General features: G+C 41.9%; 1 protein-coding gene across 1 annotated transcript in view; it reads right to left on the reverse strand.

Moving 5' to 3' along the window:
• Positions 1-12,278, reverse strand: part of LOC123762896 (fibrinogen-like protein A) — a 324,583-nt gene that overhangs the window by 15,368 nt on the left and 296,937 nt on the right. Inside the window, exon 6 of the mRNA XM_069301923.1 lies at positions 2,746-2,867. Coding sequence (XP_069158024.1) covers positions 2,746-2,867 — 122 coding nt within the window. The remainder of the gene's footprint in view (positions 1-2,745; positions 2,868-12,278) is intronic.

The raw sequence follows: 12,278 nt of genomic DNA on the forward strand, positions 1-12,278 counted from the left end.
TTGCAGCGGACGGCCCCAAGGATCTGTAAGTTGTGCTGACTTGGGCAGGCTTTGTAGGCTGCCAAGGCGTTCCTCTTCTTTTCGATGACAGGTGTCATTTCTTCCGAGTGAGCCTCGAACCAGTCTGCCGACCTGCTGGTCTTCTTGCCAAAAGTGGACATGGCAGCGTTGAACGCAGCGTCTCTGAAGTGCTCCAATCTTTTACAGGTGGTGACCCCGGCCAGACCAGGAAGAGGTTCCTTGAGCACACGTGCAAAATCTTCCACCTTGTTCTGATTGTGGGTCTTAGTGGTGTCGATGTGAGGTCTGCCCTCCTTTTTCGAGTGGTGAATCTTCTTTGTTTGCATCTTGACCCCTGCTACATTCCAAGGAGTGGTCGGTGTCACAGACAGCACTGGTAGCTACGCGTAATCTTGACGCTAGGTAGACTTGCACACCTGGTAAGAATCAGGTCAAGCTGGTGCCAGTGCTTAGATCTGGGGTGTCTCCAAGAGATTCGGTGTTGAGGCTTTGTGCCAAAGAACTTGTTGGTGACAGAGAGACCATGAAGGCAGCAGAGTTCTAGCAGATATTGCCCGTTCTCATTCATCCTCCCTATGCCGAATTGACCCAGACAAGTGGGCCAAAAGTTGTGATCGGCACCCACTCTGGCGTTGAAGTCGCCGAGGATGAATAGTGGCTCCTTTACAGGGATTCTTGCTATGACTCTGTTTAGGTCATCGTAGAATTTTTCCTTTGCCTCTGCTGGAGAAGTCAGGGTTGGTGCATATGCACTAATTACATTGACTGGTCCTGTTTGGGAGTGCAGTTGCAGAGACAGAATTCGTTCGGTTTCCCCCGTCGGTGACATAATGTGTCCCAATAGTGCATTCCTGACGGCAAATCCCACACCGTGTTCTCTGGTTTCATCTGGAGGTTTTCCTTGCCAGAAGAAAAAGAAGGCCCTCTCTCACAGATCTTGATCCTGGAAGTCTGGTCTCTTGGAGAGCAACAATATCCATCTGTAGTTTGCTCAGCTCCCTATCGATGATTGCTGTTTTTCGGGCGTCGTTAGTTTCTTGCAGGTCGTCAGAGAAAACTGGTGTCAGTGCCCTGACGTTCCATGTGCCCAGCTTTACGGCAGTTGATATTTATTTTTTGGGTTTGATATTGCTTGTAGCAAATTTGTCGGGCCGCTTGTCGGTTTTCACCCTAAACCCCACGCACTCAGTCAGGTTAACGGACCGTGGCGAGGCAGCACCTTATTGGCTGGGGTTTGCCCAGCTTGAGGCAGGTGGTAGCTGCCCACTGGGGCCCGGTGACCCCTCCTACCGTCGGAAGCAACCATTGGCGTCGTCGCACGCTTCGTTAATCGAGCAGAAGATTTAAAACCGGTAGACTGTCGCTTCCCGTGTTGGTTCGACGCTGTGAGGCGAAGCTGGAGTGTCCTCACCAGGGTACAAAGCCTGGGTAGGTAGATATGGAGGAGAAGCTGTTACCCCCATGCAGTAGGTCCCCCACTCCACGTTGCTGAAATTCCTGGAGTATGCGACTCCAGCATGGAGTCCATATCTAGTCGAGCACAAGACTAAACTGGAAAAGGTTCAAAGGTTTGCCACTAGGCTAGTACCCAAATTGAGGGGTATGAGCTACGAGGAGAGATTACGGGAATTTAACCTCACGTCACTGGGAGACAGAAGAGCTAAAGGGGACATGATCACCACGTACAAGAATCTCAGAGGAATTGATAGGGCAGATAAAGACAGACTAATTACCACAAGGGGCACGCGCACTAGGGGGACACAGGTGGAAATTGAGCGCCCAAATGAGCCACAGAGACGTTAGAAAGAATATTTTCAGTGTCAGAGTAGTAGATAAATGGAATGCATTAGGGGATGAATGCAAAGGAGAGGCGGTCGGCCGAGCGAACAGCACGCTGGATTTGTGATCCTGTGGTCCTGGGTTCGATTCCAGGCGCCGGCGAGAAACAATGGGCAGAGTTTCTTTCACCCTATGCCCCTGTTACCTAGCAGTAAAAATACGTACCTGGGTGTTAGTCAGCTGTCACGGGCTGCTTTCTGGGGGTGGAGGCCTGGTCGAGAACCGGGCCGCGGGGACACTAAAAAAGCCCCGAAATCATCTCAAGATAACCTCAAGATAGGGAGTGATGTGGTGGAGGCTGACTCCATACATAGCTTCAAGTGTAGATATGATAGAGCCCTGTAGGCTCAGGAACCTGTACATTAGTACAGGTTCCTGAGATTGACAGTTGAGAGGCGGAACCAAAGAGCCAGAGCTCAACCCTCGCAAACACAATTAGGTAAGTACAATTGGGTAAGTACACACACACACACACAAGTTCAGGCACTTAAGCAATAGCATACACGTACACTCAAACACACACACACACACACACTCGGGTACTCAAAAAAGAGCATACAGTACACAGAAACACATACACTCAGGTACTCAAACAACAACATACACGTAACAAACACACACACACACACACACACACACACACACACACACAATTCAGGATGAACACAAAAGTATCTTCCTGGTTCAGTTGTTTGTTAAGGATATTATCCCCCATTGTACACTAATAAGATCATCAAGTGATAGCATTAACTTTATTTTATTATACAATTGATCTCTTAAATTAAAAGTAAAAGAAAAATCTTACAGCAATATATGTATTGTTAATGCTGGACAATAAAGTCAATATCCTCGCCTCAAGACGTGATCTGTGAAGACCAAACTTACCTGACCTGAGATCATTGTCTCTGTCTATGGTGGAGAACTTCGTTCCGCTGAAGTTGTAGTGCCGTACAAGGACGTCCCCCATGGTACTCTCTTCCTGGTACCCGGCCACCAGCAGCTCGTACCTGGTCCATGGCAGGAGATGGTGAGAGGTACCAGGTATCACATGTGTAGTAGTGCTGGTACGTGATATTTGATAGAGAAAATTGAGAGGTACTAGGTGCCATATAGATATCAGTGCTGGTACCTAGTCCATGATAGGCGATCAGAGAGGTACCAGGCAACACACAGATAGAGGTGCAGGTACCTGGTCCATGGAAGGAGAGTGAGAACGGTACCAGGTACAGAAGTGATTGGAACTAACAGGTGAATGTCGTAGGCAATCATTTGAAAATTCTATAGATATATATACTCAAATAATATGCCTTGCATAATAACCAAATTGATGAACTGGAGAGAAAATATATCGCAATTATTGCAAAAGTTGCAACAAGTAGAAGCACTTCAAGCATCACAAGCAGTAGCTCTAAAAGAATCAATGTCAGCAGCATAAGCAGTAGCACTACAAGCACCACAGTCAGCAGCACAAGCAGTAGCACTACAAGCACCACAGTCAGCAGCACAAGCAGTAGCACTACAAGCACCACAGTCAGCAGCATAAGCAGTAGCACTACAAGCACCACAGTCAGCAGCACAAGCAGTAGCACTACAAGCACCACAGTCAGCAGCACAAGCAGTAGCACTACAAGCACCACAGTCAGCAGCACAAGCAGTAGCACTACAAGCACCACAGTCAGCAGCACAAGCAGTAGCACTACAAGCACCACAGTCAGCAGCACAAGCAGTAGCACTACAAGCACCACAGTCAGCAGCACAAGCAGTAGCACTACAAGCACCACAGTCAGCAGCATAAGCAGTAGCACTACAAGCACCACAGTCAGCAGCACAAGCAGTAGCACTACAAGCACCACAGTCAGCAGCAAAAGCAGTAGCACTACAAGCACCACAGTCAGCAGCACAAGCAGTAGCACTACAAGCACCACAGTCAGCAGCACAAGCAGTAGCACTACAAGCACCACAGTCAGCAGCACAAGCAGTAGCACTACAAGCACCACAGTCAGCAGCACAAGCAGTAGCACTACAAGCACCACAGTCAGCAGCACAAGCAGTAGCACTACAAGCACCACAGTCAGCAGCACAAGCAGTAGCACTACAAGCACCACAGTCAGCAGCACAAGCAGTAGCACTACAAGCACCACAGTCAGCAGCACAAGCAGTAGCACTACAAGCACCACAGTCAGCAGCACAAGCAGTAGCACTACAAGCACCACAGTCAGCAGCACAAGCAGTAGCACTACAAGCACCACAGTCAGCAGCACAAGCAGTAGCACTACAAGCACCACAGTCAGCAGCACAAGCAGTAGCACTACAAGCACCACAGTCAGCAGCACAAGCAGTAGCACTACAAGCACCACAGCAGCACAAGCAGTAGCACTACAAGCACCACAGCAGCACAAGCAGTAGCACTACAAGCACCACAGTCAGCAGCACAAGCAGTAGCACTACAAGCACCACAGTCAGCAGCACAAGCAGTAGCACTACAAGCACCACAGTCAGCAGCACAAGCAGTAGCACTACAAGCACCACAGTCAGCAGCACAAGCAGTAGCACTACAAGCACCACAGTCAGCAGCACAAGCAGTAGCACTACAAGCACCACAGTCAGCAGCACAAGCAGTAGCACTACAAGCTCCACAGTCAGCAGCACAAGCAGTAGCACTACAAGCACCACAGTCAGCAGCACAAGTAGTAGCACTACAAGCTCCACAGTCAGCAGCACAAGCAGTAGCACTACAAGCACCACAGTCAGCAGCACAAGCAGTAGCACTACAAGCTCCACAGTCAGCAGCACAAGCAGTAGCACTACAAGCACCACAGTCAGCAGCACAAGCAGTAGCACTACAAGCACCACAGTCAGAAGCACAAGTAGTCGCTCTACAAGTATTACAATCAGCAGCACAAGCATTACAAGTATCACAGTCAACTCCACAAGCAGTAGCTCTACAAGTATCACAATCAACAGCACAAGCAGTAGCTTTTCTCTATCACAAACAGCAGCACAAGCACTACAAATATCAGTCAACAGCACAAGCAGTAGCACTACAAGCACCACAGTCAGCAGCACAATCAGTGGTACTACATGCACCACAGTCAGCAGCACAATCAGTGGTACTACAAGCATCACAGTAATTGGAAATGACATTGCAGACGAAGCTGCAAAACTTGCAACTATGAGAAGAAATGTAGACATTAACATACCACAGAGTCTATCACAGATTAAGAAAGTAATTAGAAACAGAGCAATGCACAAGATGTACAGTGACCACAACACAGCAGTTCCAACATCAGGATCTGCGGGTTGGTACAAGAATTCAAGCAACTACAAGCCACTTAATTTGATGAAAGGGAGCAGTAGAGCAACAGAAGTACACTTACATCGCATCAGGCTTGGATACCCATGTGCATGGGAAATAGGCTTACAGGTTCCGGAAGATGAGAGAAAATGTAAGCACTGTGGAGAAATGCCCGACAGACCACTGGAACATTATCTAACACAGTGCACAGTTACAAACCCATTAAGATTTCAACTTAGATTCAACAGAGCAGAAGAAGTTGTTTAACACATATGACAAAATCTTACTGAAGCGACCATACGAGTCATAAATACTCATACTTCGCCCAAGTAAAACAGAAACAAGCAACACTTAGTGGGCCAGCCAGAGGCTTAGGGCCCGTGCAGGAATATCCCTGCAAAAAAATCGCAATCAGAAGCGCAAGCATTAGCTCTACATGCACGACAATCAGCAGCACAGGCAGTAGCACTATAAGCATTGCAGTTAGCAGCACAAGCTGTAGCTTCACACGTATCACAGTCTAGCCTGTTCTGTTCCAGTCTAGCCTGTACAAATTACGCCTCAATTTGGCTGTTTGCCGGTATGCCGAAAATGAACGTAATTTCGTTTTACGGATGAATTCGTCAATATACACTATTTCTAATTTAATTTTTTTTCGTTTCCTTCACATTCTCTGTACGTTTTGAAAAGGTTTATTAGAATTTGGAGAACGATAATAAAACGCAAGGCAAATACATGTTTTAAAATGTTTTTTTAATGTTATGGTAAAATGATTTGGTGCAAATGTTATAAAAACTTTAATGTTAATTATTTAATTATGGGGAAAAAAGTAGGTAATAATCTACATTGAATTGAGAGAGAGAGAGAGAGAGAGAGAGAGAGAGAGAGAGAGAGAGAGAGAGAGAGAGAGAGAGAGAGAGAGAGAGAGAGAGAGACAGACAGACAGAAAGAAGATGGAAACTAAGAAAAAGACAGATTGACAGAGATGAAGAAACAAAGACAGTGAGACAGAGAGGTATATATTGTATATTGTATATATATATATATATATATATATATATATATATATATATATATATATATATTATATATATTATTAAATATGACCGAAAAAGTAAGATTAATAATTCTAACACGAATTTTCTCAATCTTTCGTACATTACTTTTCACTGTTGGAGGTAATTCAAAAATCAATTCTCCAAAATTCATTTTTATTACTAGTCTGACGCGACACTTGAGCGCGTTTCGTAAAATTTATTACATTTTCAAAGACTTTACACATACACAACTGAATAGAACTTACATATCTCCGATTTGTTTATATCTACATTTGAGTAAGGTGGATGGGGTGAGGTGGTATTTAATAGGGTATAAATTTCATCAACACAAGACAGAACACGAAACAATGGGTATTGAAATGGAAGTGATTGTAGAAAGCCTATTGGTCCATATTTCTTGATGCTTCTATATTGGAGCAGAGTCTTGAGGTGGGTAGAATACCCATTGTTTTGTGTTCTGTCTTGTGTTGATGAATTTAATACTCTATTAAATACCACCTAACCCCATCCACCTCACTCAAATGTTGATATAAACAAATCGGAGATGTGTAAGTTCTATTCAGTTGTATATGTGTAACAAAAGTCTTTGAAAATGTAATAAGTTTTACGAAACGCGCTCAAGTGTCGCGTCAGACTAGAAATAAAAATGAATTTTGGAGAATTGATTTTTGAATTACCACCAACAGTGAAAAGAAATGTACGAAAGATTGAGAAAATTCGTGTTAGAATTATTAATCTTACTTTTTCGGTCATATTTAATAATATATACATATATATATATATATATATATATATATATATATATATATATATATATATATATATATATATATATTAGTATATTTTGGTAGCAGTCTTTCCTGTAGACATATTTTATTAAATATGACCGAAAAAGTAAGATTAATAATTCTAACACGAATTTTCTCAATCTTTCGTACATTATGCTTCACTGTTGGAGGTAAATCAAAAATCACTTCTCCAAAATTCATTTTTATTTCTAGTCTGACGCGACACGGGCGCGTTTCGTAAAACTTATTACATTTTCAAAGACTTCACAAATACACAACTGATTAGAACTTGCGTTTCCCTGATTTTATATCTACATTTGAGTGAGGTGGGAAGGGTGATGTGGCATTACATTTGAGTAAGGTGGGAAGGATGATGTGGCATTAGAGGATATTAATAGGGTATTAAAAGTATCAACACAAGACAGAACACGAAACAATGGATATTGAATAGAAGTGTTTGTAGAAAGCCTATTGGTCCATATTTCTTGATGCTTCTATATTGGAGCGGAGTCTTGAGGTGGGTAGAATATAGTTGTGCAATAATTGGCTGTTGATTGCTGGTGTTGACTTCTTGATGTGTAGTGCCTCGCAAACGTCTAGCCGCCTGCTATCGCTGTATCTATCGATGATTTCTGTGTTGTTTACTAGGATTTCTCTGGCGATGGTTTGGTTATGGGAAGAGATTATATGTTCCTTAATGGAGCCCTGTTGTTTATGCATCGTTAAACGCCTAGAAAGAGATGTTGTTGTCTTGCCTATATACTGGGTTTTTTGGAGCTTACAGTCCCCAAGTGGGCATTTGAAGGCATAGACGACGTTAGTCTCTTTTAAAGCGTTCTGTTTCGTGTCTGGAGAGTTTCTCATGAGTAGGCTGGCCGTTTTTCTGGTTTTATAGTAAATCGTCAACGATTTACGATTTACTATAAAACCAGAAAAACGGCCAGCCTACTCATGAGAAACTCTCCAGACACGAAACAGAACGCTTTAAAAGAGACTAACGTCGTCTATGCCTTCAAATGCCCACTTGGGGACTGTAAGCTCCAAAAAACCCAGTATATAGGCAAGACAACAACATCTCTTTCTAGGCGTTTAACGATGCATAAACAACAGGGCTCCATTAAGGAACATATAATCTCTTCCCATAACCAAACCATCGCCAGAGAAATCCTAGTAAACAACACAGAAATCATCGATAGATACAGCGATAGCAGGCGGCTAGACGTTTGCGAGGCACTACACATCAAGAAGTCAACACCAGCAATCAACAGCCAATTATTGCACAACTATATTCTACCCACCTCAAGACTCCGCTCCAATATAGAAGCATCAAGAAATATGGACCAATAGGCTTTCTACAAACACTTCTATTCAATATCCATTGTTTCGTGTTCTGTCTTGTGTTGATACTTTTAATACCCTATTAATATCCTCTAATGCCACATCATCCTTCCCACCTTACTCAAATGTAATGCCACATCACCCTTCCCACCTCACTCAAATGTAGATATAAAATCAGGGAAACGCAAGTTCTAATCAGTTGTGTATTTGTGAAGTCTTTGAAAATGTAATAAGTTTTACGAAACGCGCCCGTGTCGCGTCAGACTAGAAATAAAAATGAATTTTGGAGAAGTGATTTTTGATTTACCTCCAACAGTGAAGCATAATGTACGAAAGATTGAGAAAATTCGTGTTAGAATTATTAATCTTACTTTTTCGGTCATATTTAATAAAATATATATATATATATAATATATATATATATATATATATATATATATATATATATATATATATATATATATATATATATAATATATATATATATATATATATATTATATATATAATATATATATATATATATATTGTATATATATATATATATAATATATATATATATATATATAATATATATATATATATACAACAATTTATATATATATATATTTATTTTCCCTAATTCCGCCTTGGGCACCCGCCTGGACCATCGGACCCTAAGTATTGGTGTTGCTCTGCGCCTTGCCGCCCCTATCTCCACCGAGCACCGGTGTATTTGAGGCCATGCACGGGAAGACCAATACGGCAGCCATGGTCTCATCTGTCATAAGACACAGGGAAAGATTGCCAGACATGAAGCAGTCAATGACATCATCAAGAGAAGTTTGGCTTCAGCTGGGTGCCCAGCACAAAGGGAACCTCAGTTGTGCAGGCCTGACAACAGCCAAAAACGCCCAGATGGAGTCGCCCTGCAGCCGTAGAGGGAAGGTAAACAGGTCGTGTGGGACTACACGTGTGCATCCACATTGGCTGATACCTATCTACCTTACAGCGCAGCTGAGGGAGGCAGGGCAGCCACCTTCAGGGAGACCCAGAAAACTAACAAGTACATGGACCTAGAACGTTGTTACAGGTTCGTGCCAATAGGCTCTGAGACTCTGGGCGCCTGGGGTAAATGTGCACTTAAGTTCCTGAAGGAGCTGGGCGAGGAACTCATTGGGAAGACTAGAGACCCAAGAGCGGCCAGTTTTATGTTCCAGCGCCTCAGTGTCGCTGTTCAGAGGGGAAATGCGTGCTGTATCCTGGGTACGCACCCGACCCCCGGGGAACTGGACGAGGTCTTCGAACACTGATTGGTATATTGTTATATTGTTATATAAGTGTGTGTTTTCTGTAAATTGTAGCATTGCAATAAAATCAAATAAAAAAAATAATAGGGGTGCTAGGAGAGGAAAAGATTAAAGTATTCAGTGAGAATCCACAAGGTCTTCTCTGAACACTATTTATTTTCTTCTTCGAGGATGTGGGTCCCTTTAATTAAACTAGTGGTGGTACCCCTATATATATATATATATATATATATATATATATATATATATATATATATATATATATATATATATATATATATATATATATATATATATATGTCGTACCTAGTAGCCAGAACGCACTTCTCAGCCTACTATGCAAGACCCGATTTGCCTAATAAGCCAAGTTTTCATGAATTAATGTTTTTTCGACTACCTAACCTAACCTAACTTTTTTGGCTACCTAACCTAACCTATAAAGATTGGTTAGGTTAGGTTAGGTAGGGTTGGTTAGGTTCGGTCATATATCAACGTTAATTTTAACTCCAATAAAAAAAATTGACCTCATATATAATGAAATGGGTAGCTTTATCATTTCATAAGAAAAAAATTAGAGAAAATATATTAATTCAGGAAAACTTGGCTTATTAGGCAAATCGGGCCTTGCATAGTAGGCTGAGAAGTGCGTTCTGGCTAATAGGTACGACATATATATATATATGACTGAAAACTCACACCCCAGAAGTGACTCGAACCCATACTGCCAGGAGCAACGAAACTGGTAACTATAGGACGCCTTAATCCGCTTGACCATCATGGCCGGACAAAAGGAAGTGATAGCCGAAGCTATTTGAACCACTTCCCCGCCGGCAACTCGGATGGTAATCTTGGGCATAGCATTTTATCAAATCACCTCATTCTTTGGGGCACACGTGAGGAACACAAATGCGAACAAGCCTGAATGGTCCCCAGGACTATATGCGACTGAAAACTCACACCCCAGAAGTGACTCGAACCCATACTGCCAGGAGCAACGCAACTGGTAACTACAGGACGCCTAGAGCAACACATGCTGCACTCTCCAAAAGTTCTTCTTCGATTACTTTGAAATTTTGACACATCGTTCCATTCGAATACGTGCATGTTTTTATATACCTACTATTTAGGTGCCCCATCTGTGACAGGTAAAAACATTTTTTTTTTAAACAGCGCCATCTGTTGAACGTAAGAGCAAAACACGCTATTCAAAATATGTTACGATTTCATTTCAATGTTTCCAATTGCATTGATAAATTGATTTTTCATAGATTTTGATTTATTTTCATTTGAATTTAATTATTTTGTGTGACATTGCATTCGAATTGAGCTGCGTTATTTACCATAGTGTTCATTTAGTGAGTATAGTTTATTTGTTTTTGTTTTGTTGTTGTTTTTCATTTCGTTTTTTAACTGTTCTTATTTTTCAGTGCAATTGGTGGTGAAATTGAGCTGTGTCGATTGATCTACGTTTGAATTGAAATATTTCGTTAGTATTTTTTGGTTTTATTTTGAAAACAAGAAAATGGAGAACACGTTTATTTCACAGCTGCAAATGTGCAACAAACAGCTGTGAATCCACCGGCTACAACGTTAAGTGCTTACTTCACGTTATGTCAAATGATGCGTTTGCAAAAACACTGCTGTATTAAGAAGTGCCTACGTATTACACGTGGAATGCCAGAAGAAAATTATTTGGACGACGCAAACGAGGAGAACGAGTCAACGGACAACCTGGCATATTGAAATAAACTACGACAGGCATACATCCACTGTGTATCCCAATCAAGATGAATGCTTCTTTTTTCGCATGCTGTTGGTAAATGTGCCTGAATACACGTCTTCCAGCAATTGAGATTTGTCAGCGGCGTAACACATGACACTTTCCGTAGTGCATGTCAAACTCTGAATTAATTGGAGAACGACCGACACTGGGATGTATGCATTAATGACACGTCTAACACGTCACATCCAAATCAAATTCGTGCATTGTTTGCAATTATATTGACCACCGGCTCTCCTTCATCTCCAACAGAGGTATGGGAGAAATATAAATCGCACATGCTGAAGACATTGTCCATCGAATACGCAAGGAAAATTCAAATGTGAACATAGATTTCACAACAGAAATCTACAAAGAAGCGTTGATAATGATTGAAGATTTGTGCTTAGACACCGCAAACAAAGTTTTCAATCAACTGGAAATGCCATCACCGAATTGATCTGCTGCTCCTTCGTTCGATGTATAATTGCGTTGAGAACAAAGTTACAACACGGGTGATCTGTTGTCGTATGTGCAATCAAATATTCCTAATCTAACGCTCGAGAGAAAAGGTATTTACAATGAAATAGTTCAAACAGTCAATAACGAATATGGAGAAATCTTCTAAGATGCTCTTGGAAGAACTGGTAAAACCTACCTAATTAGATTGATTCTGGCAGCATTTCGATCCCAAAATGGCATACCCTTAGCTTTTGCATCGTCTGGAATAGCTGCGACATTGCTACCAGGTGGAAGAACTGCTACCTCGGCTTTGAAATTGCCATTGAAGATGCATTTCATTGAAACTCCCACGTGCAACATTTCCAAAGCATCCAGCACACGAACCTAACAATATTATTCAGTTTAACATTCAAAGTGAGGCTGGCACATA

This window comes from Procambarus clarkii, chromosome 47 (genome assembly GCF_040958095.1).
Source record: "Procambarus clarkii isolate CNS0578487 chromosome 47, FALCON_Pclarkii_2.0, whole genome shotgun sequence".
NCBI lineage: Eukaryota > Metazoa > Arthropoda > Malacostraca > Decapoda > Cambaridae > Procambarus > Procambarus clarkii.